The sequence below is a fragment of the Ambystoma mexicanum genome, chromosome 9 (genome assembly GCF_040938575.1).
Source record: "Ambystoma mexicanum isolate Mex_15411 chromosome 9, UKY_AmexF1_1, whole genome shotgun sequence".
Taxonomy (NCBI): Eukaryota; Metazoa; Chordata; class Amphibia; order Caudata; family Ambystomatidae; genus Ambystoma; species Ambystoma mexicanum.
The window spans coordinates 1,080,230,143-1,080,248,884 of record NC_090931.1 but is presented as its reverse complement, the minus strand read 5'-3'; the positions used below and the strand labels follow the sequence as shown (position 1 = coordinate 1,080,248,884).

Below are 18,742 nucleotides of genomic sequence, written 5' to 3'. Positions count from 1 at the left end.
GCTGCCACACCACGTCTCCACTGCTCCTGGGCTGCCATGGAAATTGAAGAGGGGATCCACATGGAGCTCTGCCTTCTGTTTTCATGGTGCCCATCTTGAATGGGTATGTGGTTCAATAATGAACACAACCCATTCCTTGAACTAAATACATTGCCATCAGCACCCTGGCTCCAAAACCTAAGGTGCTAATAGCAATAATAATACCTGCCTCTCAGGTCTGGCCGATCCAGCCTGCTGACATAGGTATTATTGCTGTAATGTAAGCACAACTTGTCTCAGTGCCTAGTGCAAACCGCAAGTATTGTGCAGCACAGTCCTCCAAAAATAAGCAGGTTTAAGGTGTGTACCCAAAACGCCCAGGGAAATATGATTTGCACTCCAGCAATACTTTCAATTGAACTCCAGGTGCCGCATTTTTATAAAGTAACTGATTAATCGCAGTGTGATAGGCAAATAAAGAATAATTAAATCATTAATTGTGCATTTATTCTGTATTATAATTCTATTTTTCCAGATTCTAAAATCAATAACTACAATTATTACAAATTGTAGTCACAATTTACTTTGTGAGCATTTAAAACAAACATGGGTTAGTTCTCTGCTCGGTAACTTCTATAATATTAATTTAGGCGTGCACATCTTGAATTTGCAAATGAAACCTTTACTCAGAGCACATATAATTCTTCCCTAATAATGCTTTTGTTTGGTGCTTAGTGATGACCATTTCATGTTAGGAAATTAGTTATTATGATATAGCTGTGGGTTGGCACACATTACCTTACCAGCACCAAAATATACAGGTCAGCGAAGGTAGAATATTAATCAGGAAGGCTACTTATCCCAAAACCTCCCTTGGTGGCAGTTGGGTTTAATTGCCAATAATCAAGCACCATCGCCTCATTACAAGTTTGCCGGTCTGGTAGTAACATGCTACTGGCGCCATTACTACCGGACCGGCAAACTACGAGTTCTGCTCGTGGGTGCCTTTCTGCTCGCCAGGTCTGACCTGGCGGGTGTAACGGCACCCGCGAGTAGAGCATGTCGGATGCACCGGCACCATTCACGAATGGTGCCGGTGCATCCGACCTCCCCATTCCCATTGAGCCCTGTGGGGCTCAAATAGGAATAGGGAGTAATTATTACTGGCAATGGGGATGCCCTGGTACATCCCAATTGCCAGGTGCCGGTGAAAAAATGAATCCGGCGGCAGCTGGGTAATTACTGGCACGGCTATCGCCAACGGCGTAATGAGGTCCAATGTTTTAATTCCATTGGAATGTCCAATCTTCTGTCATATGTTGTGGCTATGCATAGTACCAGAGTACAGAATACAGAAACATTAAGCAGCAGATCCCCTAAGGAATTTGCTGTGCAATGTATAGCAAGAACGTCACTCCCCTTATTATTTTAACACTAATAAATGTACAAACGTTGACATTCTTGTACCGGTGCTGGACAGAATAAACACCTCCCATCTCTCAGAAATGAAAAGCTTTGTTCATTCCAAGTGACACATTGGCACCATCTGGATGGGAGAGGACCCTCTATACGTTAAGCTGAGGCTGTGAGAAATGAAGGGCAGCTATTACAGGTTCTATCTTATCCAAACCCTTTACAAATGATGTTGCATCCATGGAGTTTGATTGGTATTTAAGCTCAAATGCATATGAAGAAGAGACTGTTCTGGAACAGCAGGGAAGCAAGAGAGCACATCTGACAGGAGAGAACCAAACACGGATTCCAAATGGTTGCAGCTTTTGCATAAATGGCTTTAAATGGGCCTTATCCAGACTGGACTGATAAAAGAGGCCCAGATTACCTGAGAGGGATTTTGGAGCAGGTTCACTGAATGTAGGGAGAGCCAACCTGCTGTTGTAGACTGAGGCAGTCGGTGTTCCTACCTGTCCTGCTCCTTTTAAAGACATACAAAAACTGAGAACCCAAGCCCAACCTTCTTTAGATATTTTTTAAATAATTAATTCAATTCCAGATAGGATTTAAAAATATTTTGGAAGCCCTGTCTAAAGGATATATCACTGAAAGAGGAAATATAGTGCACGGTATGTGCTCTGTGATTTATATTTAAAACCTTAGGTATCATACTCGTAGTATGACTCTCAACTGAAATTTTGGATCTCTGGAACCTGTATACATCTCAAATTGAACTGGGGAATAACAAGTCCTCTGATTGGTGTCTGCCAGAGCCAATACAGTGATTGAAATGTTTTCTTAATAAACAAAAGCACCTTGGGTGTTGTGAGGATTAATCTGATTCCTTGAAAATAGTGAGAGAGTTAGACTGCATTGCCAGCATGCCAAAAGCAACAGAATTCTTAAGAATCCAGAGTCTTTAAAAGTATTTGAAACCAATCTAACATCAGACAAAAGTAAATCAAATAGGGTCTATGTCCAAGCTAAGAACCCATAGTTAGTCATAGAAAATGTTGAGCAGTTTAGATTCAAATCAGCTCAAGAATACTAGAACCATATGTTAAAGCAAAAATATTTCTCTGATGACAATAATTGTTAATACTTTCAGAGAAAATAAAGTACATTGTTTTGCTTCATAATTTATTCTGAGAACTGCTTCACCTTTTGATATGAAGAGGTAGGTGGGTTTAAGACAGGCATACTTCTATACTGTATATTGTTTGATTTAACGTTTGTGAAACCACAAATGACAGTTTGTCTGCTTATCTCTATTAAAATGCCTGAGCTCACTGTTTATAATAGTCTTTAATGTGTGTTTACCATGTATGGATGTCTGTGTGAATGTACAAAATAGACTGGATATTTTATGGCAATCACTCCTGCATCAGGGGGCGGACAAGGTCAGAAACGGCCTGCCAGTCGGAGCATAAACAGATCTGAGTGAATCAAGGACCTCGGCGAGAGCTGCAGGCCATTACCAGCCATGTCTGCCCCCAAGACAAGCAGGTGAGCGCCATTTGCAGCCTGGGGTTCATCCGGGGTGCGAATGCTCTTTTTTCTTTTTCTCAGGAGATTGGCTTTGTGTATTGCACAACACAACCTCCCAAGAAAAACAATAAAAAGATGCTTGCTGCCATTGGAAAAGGGACTAATCCTCTGGTGGCTGGAAAGAGCAAGAGGTAGACAGTCTATTCTCACCTGCTCTTCCTGCCACCAGACTGGCTGAGCGCCCTTCCCTGGGTGTGAATATATGAAATTAAATGTTAGTAAGACAAAAGTAGACAGGCTGCAGTGGATTAATCTTCATTGTAGTTTATAATTATTTGTAGTGTTTTAAAGGCGACTCCCCGAGCATTGCAAGTTTGGGGACAACCTGCATCTCCATTATTTTTTATTTTTGAATTAAACTAAATATTATTCTTAAAACCGTCTGTTTCTTGTCCCAAATGGTGGATAGGATTTCTAAAGTGGTGAGTATTAGATCTGGGATATTTCTGGGATTTATATCTATGATAAAGAACCAATGAAAACTGTAACTATGCATGCCATAGGTAAATCTCATTACACATATTAACTCCAGACAAATGAAAAGGCCAGCATTTGGAGCAAGGAAACGTTAGGGGTACTATACGATGGGATTTAGAGCACTGAAAGTCATTCAACAAGATAAGATGTTTTATTTTATGATCTCAAAGTACCCAAACTGAAAGATGTTGGGCCTCATTACAAGAATGGCAGTGCGGGTAAAAATGATTATAAAGGGATGGTAATTCCATTAGCATCACTTTACCACCCCATTACCACACACCTGTACTAAGGGTTTGGCGGTAGGGAGGACGATTTTAGTCCAACCAAAGGTACATCTGCCACCATATCTCCAAAAATCAGTGGATTTACCACTTATTACAGGGTTTCAACAAATTAGAGTGTGGACCTTACCTTAAAAAGTTGCCGCAAGATTTGATGAGGTCCACAGTGTCCTTGTGACTGAAACCTTCTGTATTAACTCCATTGATAGTAGATAGAACGTCACCTGGAACAATTAAAACAAATTGACAAATAACATTTCCAAAATATGCCTTTCCATATTCAAAAACTGCACATCCAAACAACCCCACAATCAAAACTAGGAAAGGAAACAAATAGTTACCAACTGTCAGTCCTGCGGTGTAGGCTGGGGTGTTGGCATGTACTTTGCAAACATAAGTGCACATTTCCATCGTATAGGCATGATGGTGCTCAAGGCGAAAAGTCTGAAAAAAATTCAAATGGAAGATTTTTGGTCAAAGCGGGTCTTGATATTTGGATTAAGCGAGGTTCAATGTGATAAACTTTATTGGTAAAATCACAAGGGTTCTGGATGAATGTGATAGAACGGTTCTAATTATCATGGTCTCATGAGAAAAAGACCGATTTTTATTGGACGTTTTTCTTTTGATCATAGATCCCGAGACCTTAATAATTAGGTCTTTTAAGACAGAACATCCTTTTAAAAAAGAATTAGGGGTTTCCCCGACTGATTCCCCCCTTTTGCTCCACCCCTGAACCCTCTCACCCACTTTCTCATGTTATTACCTAGCTCCCCACCTCATACCTCATCCCTCCTCACCCATGACTCCCCTTATCCAAAACACATACATACACACAACACCACACACCAACACACATGCACCCACACACTTACTTGTTCTACTTGCCCTGCGCTTCCCGGTCCCGATAAGACTGTCAGCCCCTGCCCGCACTCGTGTGCTGTAGGGGCATGACAGTTCAATTTACAAAGACCGCTCCGTGCGGTCACGGAGTGGTCTTTCTAAATCCATTTTTTTGTGAAAAGATCTTTAGAAAAATATCTTGTCACCTAGAACATATAGAACAATTGAGCAAAAATGTCAGCCTGAACACATCTTATTTTATTATGAGATTAGCAACAAATACAGCACACTTTACAAAGATGATCTTAAAGATGACATATAACAACTGTCCTATCGTCTCATACGAAGAAGATGTCTAGACTACATGTAAATCTACATTTTTTACTTTTATATTAACTGGAATATTTTTCTTCATCAAAATTCTGCACTGCAAATAAGCACCAATGCAAAAGTTGCTTTACGCAAGCACATCATTTTCCCATTCACGACCATTACTCTATAATATACATTTCCTGGACAAAGATTACAATTTCAATATTTTAGACTGAAAGAGCGCTAGACACTGTAAACTGGAGGTATATAAGTCAAGTACTTGGCATCCTATGTAGATGCCTACATTGAATAGGGATGAAAAGGCTGCTTCAATGCAGAAAAGAGGATCAATAGATAGAAAAAGGAATTGGAGTTGTGGGGCACAATTCACAGAAAAAGCACTAAGTCTGTGCAAAGTAGTAGCGCAAGTGCGAACCATGCACATCCCAAATGTACAGCGCCGGGGGCTGATTCACAGAATGATATGCATGCAGAAACTTGCAGCTCAAAGGAAAATAAGTAGCGCCTGGCACGCCCACAACACGCCCCCAGGACATAACAAACATAGCGCTGTCAAAGTACTCTGCACCACAATGTGAAGTGTGACATTGGCCGGACCAATGGGAAATAAGTAATCAAGGATTAACCACCAGCAATCATCATTACTTCCACTCTACTTCACCTGACAAGTCCTCGTCCCAGTACCTCCACTAATATGCATCCCCCTATTCCACAACAAGGTCACACCCACAAGTCGTCATCCCGGTATCGCCACTAATCTGCGCACCTCCAGTCCAATGTAAATACTCTACCCACAAGTCCTCGTCCCAGTCCCTCAACTAATCTGTGCACCCCAATACTACATTAAGGCAGCACCAACAGTCCTCATTCCAGTACCTCCACTAATCTGCACCCCTCAATCCTACACAAACGTTCAAGCCCCCAGAAGCTCACTGCCTCCAGAGCTCTGGTCATCTCTAGGCTGGAATATTACAACAGCCTCTTTCTAAATCTTCCTGCCTCTACTCTTTGACATTTACAACTTATCCAGAACAGGACTGCGAGACTTGTCCTTGGCCTCAAGCCCAGGTATCATATCTCTCCAGCTCTGAAATCTCTTCACTGGCTCCCCGTGGCTGCAAGGATTAAGTTCAAGACCCACTGCATCATCCACAAGGCTTTCTGGGGCCTGGAACCGCTACAACTTTCTCTTCCAAAACATCTTCCTTCTGGAGCTGTATGCTCATCCACCTCCAACTCTCTGAGGGTCAGTCTCTTCTCCAAGCAGAGAGTTTGGGGTAGATCTATCTCCTCGGCTGGGGCCTCCCTCTGGAACAGCCTCCCTTCCTTTCTCAAACTTAAGCAGAACCACATCCGGTTCCGGAAGCAACTCAAGACCTTCCTTTTCGCTTCTGCTTTCTCTCTTCTTCTCCCCTGCTGATGCGCCTGGCTGTTCCGTGCACTGGTCACCTGATCGCCCTATGAACTCGGCCCCAGGCTCCTGCATGCCCAGCTACCCTTTCACTGCCTCCAGACTCCCCAGCACTTAAGGGTCTGTATCTGCAACCCTACTGTCCTTTCTTTCTGCACTTATGAGCCACCCGCTGGCTGCACTTGTGAGGTAACTGCACTTCCAGCTTCCCATCCCCCCTGGCACTTCTCCCCTTCCCTCTTCCCTGCACGTGGACGATCTGAATGACACAAGGCCTGGAAAAATTGTTATTTTGTCCTCCATTGATTCCCATTCCTTGTCTTGTCAGGCCTAGAAACACTTATGTACAGGTGCATTATAAATGCCACATCATATCATCTATCACCTACAAGTCCTCATCCCAGTACCTCCACTAATCTGCGTCCGCCAATCCTACAGTCCCAGTACCTTAACTAATCTGCGCTCCCCAATCCTACATTAAGGCCGCACCCACAAGCCCTCGTCCCAGTACCTCCACTAATCTGCGTCCGCCAATCCTACAGTCCCAGTACCTTAACTAATCTGCGCTCCGCAATCCTACATTAAGGCCGCACCCACAAGCCCTCGTCCCAGTAACTCCACTAATCTGTGCCCCCCAATCCTACATAAAGACTGCACCTATAAGTTCTCGCCCCAGTACCTATGCTAATCTGCACCCCCCCACCCCTAATCCTACATTAAGGCTGCAACCACAAATCCTCATCGCAGTACCTCCACTAATCTGGCCCCCAAAATCCACATCACTCTATGCCCACTCCACTTCCATACAGCACTTGCCCCAAGAAGGTGCAACTTACACTCATGCCTCTAATACTCATCACCCAAACGGACACACTTCCATAGCACAGTACTGACACCTGATGTTAGATGAAATATCAAATGTCTGAGTGAAATCATTTTGAATCAGCTTGCTACAGAGGTCCACGATGAAGCCCCAGGCACCTTATTAGTCCTCACTGACACTCATGTAATCAGGCTACAACACTCTTTTGATAACAGCTCACTGGTTGTGCCCTCCATACCCCTTGCAGTTAGGAACACAACAATTGGACTCCCACTGATGTACTAATTATGTTGGCTGCTGAACACACATTACTGCATGCTGGTCCAGAATAATCGTTTTGCAAAGGGTGCAGCCACATACCCAACAGCAATGGATCCCCACACCCACTCAGAGACCCTAGGAGCTGCTGAAAAGGTTTGCATGCCTTGCTCAGTACTATGGTGGTATCCGCCTTACAATGCAATGACACTTGCCATCTATGCATCTTCAATGCTCATGGCCGAGTTTAGTGTTGACCACTTACCTTCCTCACCTCTTCAGGATTGCACCTTCCATGAACTACCCCTGCCAGATATCCTCCCCCAACATGATCATTTGAAAGCAGTTCCGGTGGTCCTAGGACAGTCACCTCTTCTGTGGGTTCCCCTTGGATCACACTCAGCTGCACAGCAACAGCCAACCACATGGTTCATGCTGCTACAGCTTGGTCATTTGGCCTTCAGGTGACATAGTGCTCATGTGAGGTTGGGAGCCCATTGAAACAAAGGGATCCAACATCCATTATTATCATCCAAAATGATAATAATCCATATTAGTCATGGAAGTGTAAGCACATCCACATGGACAAGCAAGTGCCAGAGGGCCACCAAAACAGCCGTGGCAGCATAAAGGAACACTACGTAGAAGAATAAGCAATCTGGAGAAGTGAATGGGCAGAGGTGAATAAGCTGTCTCCAGACTCCTCAAATATCCCTGCACAGGAGAACATCTGACCAGACACCTGACCAAATGTGTACACAACCTCAAAGAGAGACGCAAATCTTCTTCTGAAAAATACGCCCTATCACAAATCGCCGGCCCACATTGCCACCAGTAGAAAGACAATTTAAATCATACTCTACCACCACAGATACACAGAAAGCAAAGAGACAATCCCCCTGTACCATAAATGGCATCAGTCAACCATTGCTTGCTACTCAAACTCTTGTGATGCTCCCTTCCCTTCTTGCAAAAAACATGTCCACATGGCCTTATGGGAAAGTCAGTCTAAGTATTGCCACCATGCCTACACCAAGTAACCCCCAACCTGAATCCACACCCATGAAAACATTAACAAAGGAAGTTCCATGCCACCCATTGCATGCATGGTTGACACACCCAAGCACACCATGTATATTAATGAACATCGTACCAGTAAACCAAAGAACAGAAGTTGCAAAGCAACAGATGTTTTGCCTAAACATGTGAAACTCCTGTAACGCTAAACATGTCACCTTCCTACATCAACCATAGTCCACATACTTACATTGGACATGAAGGCATCATACTAAACATCAGGCACCCCAGTAGCATGCACACATGTCCCCCAGCAAATATCCCATTACCACTATGCGTCACAGAGTGTGCCCTAAAAGCACCTGACTGCCATATGACACACCCAGTTGGAGATCATGTGATAACAGAAGGTGTGGTGCACATGATAGAGGAACCAAAGTATCACATACAAAACAGCAAGCCAAGACATGCTGCAAATGGCACAAAGAGACAGCAAACTGTTGCATTGAATGATAAAATATTCATGGCTTAATGGTGAACTATGTACAAATGAGGAAGGGAAAAAGGCTTATGCACAAAAATAAATAGAATAAAAGAAAACCTACTACTACCAAACTATATACAAACTTCAGTGGGCTAGTTTCCATAGACATTTTGGACAATGCCTGTGCCAAGTCCAATCCCCCTCAACATCTGCCTCCTGTGGGCAGATCTCTATTGTTTCCTGGAGGGCTTGCAAGGTCTCCCTCATCCCTGAATGTACATCCTCTGCTGCCCTGCAAGACTCCTCCAGAATGGCAGCCCACACCAACCTCATTGCAGACTTGGCCCTGCCCTTGCAATAGCCACCTCATAGGCGCACTGCCTCTCTTCACTATGCTAACTCAGGAATTCCACCTGCGAAGACACCAGGGCATGTACCCGCCGCCTTGCCTCCTGCCTCACTTGCACCACCTGTTCACCATTTTGCCTTCATCCTGGCAGCTGTTCTCTCATGGATGTGCCTCCTGAGCACTAACCATCTCCTGCTGCCTGATAATGTGTCTCTGGTGCAGGTACTTCCTCTGATTTGATGACAGTCTGTGTCGGGAGTGTACTGCACCTGCACTGCCAACCTATGCCTGGTATTGCGCTACATCCTGCGGGTTCCTGGGCAGGCTCTGTGACCACCTCATCTGCTTCTGTACGGACTTCCACCTTCAACAGGGACACAGGCACATCCAAACTCTCCAATGGTGGCACAGTGGCACAGGAGACCATGGTGTTGGCTGACATGGAGGCCTCAGTGGAGGTTGACTGTGGCACAGTTGAGGAGGGGACATTGCGGTGGTCTGTCCAGAGAGGCCGCCGCCAAGCAGTGCTGTTGCCAGTTGTGACAAGAGGTTGCCCATCTGACCGTGATGCTGTGCAAGCAGCTCATGTGTTGCATGAACAGCATCACAGAGAGACGTCTGCCATCTCAAACCACCCAGCAGCAGTGCCAGCACTGATTACTGATAGCCTCCTTGGCTGGAAGTGAGGAATCTGTCTGGGTGGAGGTATCTGTGAAGGTGGGCAGTGCTGCAGCAGAAGGCCCTGGAGCAGGAGGATGTGCTGACCCCTCCACAGTGGACTGCTCAGCCTCCTGTCTCAGGGCCAGGTGTTTAGCCTGCACAACGCCCTCAGTACCACCATCTGACAGTGTGGGCAGGCCTGCAATGGCCTCCTGCTCCCTCTCCTCCTCCATCAACCCTGATACCTCAATGGAGGTCTGCCGGGCTTGGGTCCCTTGTGTGGTTACGTCACCACCATCCTGTCCCTCTGCTGCTGGGGTATCCACCATGATGATGGGATCCAAGAGCTCCTCATCAGCAGCATTGCCATCAGAATGTGATGCTCCCCCAGGCACATCGCCCTCCAAGGAGGTGGATGTAATTCGGTGTGGGGTCTGCACTTGCATCGGGAGGCCCTGGCCCTGGTATGCAGCTCCACAGCAAAGGTTGTGCTTTCTTCTTCAGCTGACACAACTGTGGAAAAGGGAAGATACAACAAAGTGCCAATGCATGTGTACTCCCCTCAATGTTATCAGTAGCATGCAGTAATCATAAGTCAACAAGAAACTGCCTCAAGCACACCGGCCCATGCTTGGAAATCTGAATGAATACAGTCGCACAAGTGAAAGCAAAATGACAAACCACAATGAAGAGACATACACATGTGAAAAAAGTACATTGGCGTGTGGCCACATACACATGACAACAACTAATTTCATATCCCAATAGCAATGAAGCAGTGGCCAAAGTGTATCCTGTCGGCAGGGCCATGGAAAAAGGCACCTGACAACATGTGTCCGTAGCATCATAGTCATAGTCACATCTCCATCCAGCCACATCTTGCGACATGAAGCACTGACAGACCAACATGAAAGCATGCAACAAGTGCATGCACCCATTGCTGAGGATCAACCAGCAATGATGTTGGTCTCAATACGAAAAATTGTCATGATGACATACCATGTATGCCGCTCATTCAGTAGCTTAACTGGTCCCAAAGTTGGACCAGATCATCAAACACACTAAATTGCCATGACCGGACACCAAAACATATGTGTCACTCTCACCTGCTGACTGGATATGATGCACTCATCATTCCCAAATAAAACAACTGGTAGAGGGGGTGTGCATGAATGTACCTTATATGGCCTAAAAATCTCATTCTGGGTTGTGTCTCTGTGACCTTGCTGTCAGCATCTCACATTGCATGCACACGAGGATCCTTTTTCACCCAAAGCTGCCAGAGCTCACTCATACACTTTTCCACTTCACAGATATGTGCCATGACATATTTACACTGCGGTCATGAGGTTGCATGCCAGTTAAGAAATGTGCAAGACACATGCCAGGGAAAGCAATAATTTGCTCAATTCGTGCTTATTCATCCATACCATTTGAAATCCATGCAACTGTTCCCCCTGTGAGAACTGACCAGCAGCTTAGATACAGGCCTGCAGCGCTGGATTTATCCTCTTCAGGATTCAGAGGTGAAAAGGTGTCACTTGATGGTAGCCTGCAGAGTGCCCCTCCATGGAAGCACCTGCTTCAAGGACCACCTTTGCCTTTGTCTGGCTCTGGATCCTCAGGTCGTCCCAGCACCTCTTGACGTTGTCCACTGTACGGACTACCACCCCCTTCGTGTTGATGGCAGCTGTGATATCCATCCAAGTCCCAAGCTGCTTCTGCTGTTGAAGAGGGCATCGTAATGGGTCAGGATCTGTTCATTCAGGATGCCAACTTCAGCAGCAGGGAAGTTCACAGCCCTCATCCATGGCACCTTGAGAGAGCTAGTCACTGCTGGTGGCTGGTGGAGTGAACCTGGGCCCTGACTGTACTTGTACAGTGGAGCTGTGAACTGATATGAGGTTTGGAACTCTGTATATGGCAGATTAGGTGGTCACAGAGCCTCACAGGAGACCCACAGTAGAACAGGCTATGGACGAATGCTAGGCATTTCAAGGCAGTGTAACTAACTAACTAAATACATTCTATATAGTGCAGCACTAACCTAAAGGTCTCAGGGTGTAAGTAGTCAGCAGCCAGTGACATACTACCAGGCAGCAGATGATGTAGATGTTTGGAGGCAAAATATGGCTGGAGCAGAAAATGACACAAAGGAGGAGGAACAGCAAGGCACAGGTGTCTCCACTGGATCCACAAGGTAGCAGTGACAAAATCAGAGGAATGGCCCTACGCTCATAATTTGCATGATGCACGCGCATAGTCATAACACTGTAAATAGCGTGCTCACAAGCCCTTCCAACCTGCATTTTCTTTTCCTGGCATGCACCGAGATGATATTTGGGGGTACCAAGTGGAATTCCTGGCATGTATAGAGGTGGTGATATTTGGGGTACCAAGTGGAATTCCTGGCATGCATGAGTTGGTAATATTTGAGGGTACCTTGCCATAAATGTGGTTTACATAGTGCTTTGAAGAACTTTTTCACTCAACCATCCCATTGCACCTTGAGTGAGGGGCCTCCACAGAGAGGACAAGGGCAGAACAGGGGTCCACCTGCAAAACGCAGTGGTGAGGTTACAGGTGCCCCAGTATCACAGGTTAAGGCAGTGGTCTTCAAATGTTTCCATCCCAAGCCCCAAGTGGGGAGATAAAGACATGCTATAAAGTTGTATGAAACTCTCCGATAGAAGTGGGGAAATAAAGACTTGTTTAATATTTTGAACTGCTGGCCCAGGTCCAAAGTTGACACTTTTTGAAGCAAGAAGAAACTTAAACATTAGAACTTTGTTACAAGACAGAACATTTCTATTTTTGGACTGTTCATTGGAAATCCTGTTTGAATCGGGGGAAGGGGAATTCACCCAGGTTACAAGGAGTAACAGTTATCAGGCTTTGAACATAACTGTAATTTCTGTTATATTTGAATTGCCATACATTTATCTTATTAGGTTTGTGTATGTACATGTGTAAGGGAAAGATTCCTTTCGTTATAATGTTTCCTTTAGTTTATTTTAATAGGCAGGTAAATCCTTGTCAGGGTAGCGATAGTGAGGCATTTGTCTAACCCCATTTTGAGTTAATAAAATGGCATTTTATGGAAAACCTATATGAAGTTGTCCGCCTCATATTTCAGACTCCTCAAAACACCTATATGTACTGAAGGCCTGCAAGACAAATGTCATTAGACACACTCACAGTGTCATGCTTGTGGATAGTGCATTATGAACACACATTTTGCCTCACATGGAATACAGTAAGCAGTGGATGATGGCAGAGTACTCCATTCACTGGCACTGGCGGCCAGTGGACATGGATGAGCAACAATGTCAGTGAGAAGTGTGTTCTAGACAGAAGTTGCAGTAGTTGTCTGAAAGATATTTGCTAAGTGATGTCCATTCCACATCTGGACCATCAATTATGCCCACACATAGTAAAGATACATGTTAGCGTGTTCAACTACTATTCTGTCCATGGCAATCTGGCAAAGGGGGTTAATGGGCATGTTGGCAACACAAAATCCTATAGGCTTGTTATGTCTGCAGGAAAAAACGTGATACTTGCACATGTTGTGTGTATGCATGTATGCACTAGAGAATGGGCTCAGCAATCTAGCATGGAATGCCATCTGTCTACTGTTAAATCCTCCACTCTCATACATGTCTGTCCCTATGTATGATCACATACTCCGCCGATCCATGCAGTGCACATTGTGCCCCAACATGATTACACAGAGCATTGATTGATAGCTACCTGTACATTCCACATTACAGAATGCCCAGTTCCAATATCTGATGTATGTGTGCCGGGCTTTTTTGCGTCTATATGCATTTGATATTGAATATGCATGTTCAACTGGATAGGAAGGCATCTGAATATTGTTGTCTGAATTTGTGCAGGTGATGACGCAGCAGATGGCGAGGAGGAGGAAGAGGTACAACCATCCAACAGTGAAGCTTGGGGTTCTATGCTTGGTAAGAATCCTCTCCTGTTACAGGCCAGCATCAGCAGGGCTGCTGACTCATTTTCCGATGAAGCTATTGAATCTGATGTCGAAGGCATATTGAGGGACATGCTGGAGAGGCCATCAATGACTATGGCGGATGCCATGGAGTTCCTTGAGTTCATAGAGGCTGCTGAGTCTGAGGAGGGGAGCCAGGAGACCATGGAACCGGCAGTGGAGAGGCCTGCTTCAATGGTGGATTCTGTGTCTTCATATTTGCCTCCTTCCATCATGGAGGCAGCAGCGGAGGCAGATGCCAGTGGACGCATTGTAGACAGTTGTAAAACAGGGCACTCCCTGCGACAGGACCAGGCTTCGGCATCCCGGATTGGTATGCTGTGCTCCCGTGGTATACATATGCTTGCTGGGTACTTGGAGTGGGAGGAGGGATTGCTGCATGCAAATACCCAACGGGGCGAGGTCCTGCAAGAATTGGCCAGGGACATCCATTGTCTGGTAGAAAATGTTATCTCCTCCAATGCTGCACTCAATGCTGAACTATGCCTATTATGGTAGGAGAGGAAAGCCAGGCAATTCACTAGGAGGGTTCTACCTTGAAGCAATCCTGGTATGATGTGTTTTTGGCCTCAGGGGACATCCTGCGGCAAGAGATGGCCACCGTGAGGCAAACCCTGCATACAGAGATGTTGGCCTTCAGGGAATTCTGCCATCAAGACATGGATTCCTTGAGACAATCTTTGTATGAAGAGATGTTGGCATCAAGGGAATTCCGCTATCAAGACATGGATTCCTTGAGTCAATCTCTGCATGTAGAGATGTTGGCCTAAAGGGACCTCCACTGCCAAGAGATAGCTACCTTGCAGCAAATTCTCAGCATTCAGTTGGATACGTCAAGGGTTAGCATCAGGACCTTTATGAAATTGGGGCCCTCTTGTTAGCATCCCTCTCAAGTGTGCCCCTAGCCAATGAGGACCAGACTTTGGCCATGCGTGGTCAGAGTGCACCATCCTTGGATCCACCACAGGGTGGGGGTTCTTATGGAACCACACAGGTGATGCCATTGGCCATTTCCCCACACACCCCTGTCCTCTTGCCACCACCACCACCCCTTCATCATGCACCCTGGTGTCCAGAAGCCCGTGGATAGAGTATGGATTTTTCTATTATTTTTCCCTGTCCAATGTGTACTGGTTTCATTTTGTGCTCATGACAGGATCATAGTGCTCTAGGGGGCAGTGACTCAACTGCTCATGCTACTGGGAACATTATTGAGCTGGGGGACAGGACATGAAGGCAATTTGCAGTGAAGTCAACTGACTTGGGATTGTGGCTTGTGGCCTCCCCCTTACAGGTGAACATTCCATTCAACATTGATATCCATATGTGCAGTCTGTCAGATAGACTCCTTTAGCTAGTCCAAACAAATGTCCCATGTAATTTCTGGTGTTTTGCCTCACACAGTGCCCAAACTCCCTAAGAGGAAAGCCCAAGCACCCTATTTCCACCCAAGGCCCCATTCCCTTTGCTGGACATTGCCCCTACTAGCAGCAATGCGGAGGCTCTGTGATAGGTGGAGGTGGTGAGGGATTCACAGAACAACATCAGTACTACCAGGGAAGGGTGTGCATTGCCATTCATTAGCATGGCTGGTGACATATCCATCCCAATAGTGGCATGATGTGGCACACGTAGGGCAAGCTTTTATCATTAAATATGGTGATAATTGGGTGATGGTCACTGTCACTAAAGATGTGAGTTGTCCTACATAATTGAGTGTGCGCATGTCTCCTTGATCAGCTATGCATGTGCTTTGTTTTACTGGTTACACCTCCATGACATCCTGCTTGTAGTCAGTCTCCTCAGGATGTTCCCTGGCACATGTGTTTGGCAAGAGGTGATATGCATGCCCTCTCCTGACATATGTCATGTCAAGTAGACACTCCATGATGCATGAGCAGGCAACGCAACTCACTCTTACAATCCATGTAAGAGGATGATCCATTTGACAAGAATGTAAATGGATGATATGTGAAGTATGCTGTGCATTGCTAGTCAGGTGCGAATGTCAAAGGCCTAAATGTTTTATCTTGTGTCATGTGTAATGTTGCTGCTGTGTTATGTTTTTTTTAGTTTATATAGCGTTTTAATCCAAAGAGCTTTACAATATAACAAAAAAGTACAATAATGGGAGAAGCATATTTACAATCATGAGACAAACCAGTGTAACAATATGTAGAACAGTTTCCTTAGATGGAGGAGGCGAGGGAAGGGTGAGAAGGAAGGGGGGGGGGGATAGCCAGGGAAGGGGAACAATAATTCAGTTGTCTGATTTAAATTCCAGAGGGTGTGAAAAGGGGGCAAGTGGGAGGTATGAAGGTGATAGGGGCGGACAGGGGAGATGGGAGGAGAGATGAAAGAAGGAAAGTCCAGGGGGAGAGTGAAGGAGGAGGGCTTTCAAGGTGGTGCAGAAGGAGGAGTAGGGGGGGATGGAGCGGATAGAGAGAGGTAAGGAGTTCCAGCGTAGGGGGGCCAAGAGCTGAAAGGAACGGAAGCGTGAAGAGGCACATGGTGACGGGTGTACAGTGAGTAAGAAGAGATCAGCGGAGCGGAGAGAACGGGAGGGAGTGTAGAATGAGAGGAGCGAGAAGAGGTGGGGGGAGTAAGGTCAAGGAGAGATTTGAAAGCCAGACAGAGGAATTGAAACTTAAGTTGGGAGAGGAAGGGAAGCCAGCTAAGGTGAGAGAGCGAGGAGGAAATAGAGTAGCGAGGACCGAGGAGACAGAGAGCATGGATGGAGGAGTGGTACATGGATTTGAGGAGGGTCAGATAAGAGACGGGGAGTCCAAAGAGGAGAGAAGAGCAGAAGAAGACACAGGAGAGGATGAAGGAGGAGATTAAGAGTTTAGAAGCGTGGAAGGTGAGGGAGGATCAGATCTTACGAATGTTGTAGAGATGGTGACGGCAGGCACGAGAGGTAAGAGAAATGTGGTGGGAGAAGGAAAGGGAGGAGTCGATGTGGAGACCAAGATTGCGAGCATGGGCAGAGATGGGAAGATTAGAAGGGGGAAAGTGGATTGAATGAGGAGGGGAAGGGGAAAGTGTGTTAGAAGGAAAGAAAAGGACTTCCGTCTTGTCAGTGTTGAGGGAGAGAAAGTGAGATGATATCCAGTTTTTACTAGCCGTAAGGCAGGAAGATAAGGAGTGGTGCAGATCGGGAGTGAAAGAGGAGGTTGGGTGTCATCTAATTAGAAGTGGTGAGAAATGCCAAAAGAGGAGATAACAGGGGTAAGAAGGGAGGTATAAAGGGAGAAAAGAAAAGGGCTGAGTACAGAGCCTTGGGGAACACCGTAGTCCAAGGGGATTTTGGAAGAGGTGCGGCTGCCCCTGTAGACAGCATAGGAACGAGGAGAGCCAGGAGACGACAGAGACTTTGAAGCCAAAGGAGGAGAGAGCACTAAGGAGTAAGGGGTGATCGACGGTGTCAAAGGCAGCAGACAGGTCAAGGAGGATGAGGATAGAGGATTGCTTAGCGTAGCGAGCAGTAAGGAGGGAATTGAACACATAAGTGAGAGCCGTCTCGGTGGAGTGTTTAGGGTGGAATCCAGATTGAGAGGGAGGAAGGAGAGAGTGAGTAGTTACAAAGGATGAGAGTTGAGAGTAGGCTAGGTGCTCGAGAAGCTTAGAGAGGAAGGGAGAAGCGAGATTGGATGAAAGGTAGAAATAAGAAGAGGGTTAGCAGAAGGTTTCTTCAGGATTGGAATGATAGTGGCGTGTTTGAATGCTGATGGAAAGGTGGCGGAGGAGAGACAGGTGTTGAAGAAAGTAGTCAGGTAGAGAATGAGGAGGGGGTAGATTTTAGTAATATAGGAGGCGGGAAGGTGGGAAGGTGGTTAGAGGGGGCAGCAGTAGGGTGAGTTTTGGACAGAAGAAGAGAGACACAGGAAGGAGGGGTAGGAGAGAAGTTGGACATGTAGGCAGAGGGAGGGGAGAAGGAGAGGAAGGAGAGTCATAGGAGGGGGATAGGAGAATATTTTGGCGTAGGGATAGAACTTTGGATGAGAAAAAGCTGGCAAAGTCAGAGGGAGAGAAAGGGGAGTTGGTAGAGGGATCAGGAGTAGGAGGGGAGAGGAGGCGAGAGAGGGTTTAGAAAATTTGACGGGGGTGAGAGGCTTGTGAGTGGAGAAGGTTAGAGTAGTAGGAGCATTTGGCTGATTTGAGGCAAGAGTCATAGAGAGAGTGATATGAAAAATAGGAGGATTGGTTAGTCAGAGATGGGGATTTGATCCAACGTCGTTCGAGGCGGTGGAGGAGACGACGCATGGACAGAAGGTGAGGGGAAAGCCAGGGTTAGGACGGTTTTCAAGAAGAGTGGAAGGAAGTAAGAGGGTAGAGTTGATCGAGACTGATGGAGATAGAGGAAGACAGTGAGGAGAGGGTGTCATTGGCCGAGAGAGAGGAGAAGTCAGAGAGAGGGGGAAGGGAGTAAGAGCAGGAGTGGAAGAAAAGGGAAGGGTTAAAGTTGCGGAGATCACGATGAGAGAAGGGGGAGGTGAGGGAGTGGGGTGGACAAAGAGGAAGGGGGGCAGTAAGGGAGAAGAAGAGTAAGGCATGGTCAGAGAGGTAGTGTTCCCATTAATGTGATCAAAAGCTGGTGATAGCGATGCGTGTGTAACCTTACATCATTTAGATACATTTGTGTATTCTGTCTGTGAGTGGCTACATTGCTTTCTGGAAGATTTGGAGAGCATCTTCATAATAAGGCATGGGACATGTTGAGGGTATCAAAGATATGCATGAGGAGGAGTGGGTGGGCAGTGTATGCCCACGGTGTGGTGCAATACCAAGCAGGGGAGGTTACAG

General features: G+C 46.0%; 1 protein-coding gene across 1 annotated transcript in view; it reads right to left on the bottom strand.

The window, feature by feature from the left end:
* CYTIP (cytohesin 1 interacting protein) overlaps positions 1–18,742 on the bottom strand; it is a 181,678-nt gene that overhangs the window by 41,554 nt on the left and 121,382 nt on the right. Inside the window, exons 4-5 of the mRNA XM_069616405.1 lie at positions 4,082–4,184; positions 3,871–3,964 (exon numbers count right to left, since the gene is read on the bottom strand). Of these exons, the coding sequence (XP_069472506.1) occupies positions 3,871–3,964; positions 4,082–4,184 (197 nt within the window). The remainder of the gene's footprint in view (positions 1–3,870; positions 3,965–4,081; positions 4,185–18,742) is intronic.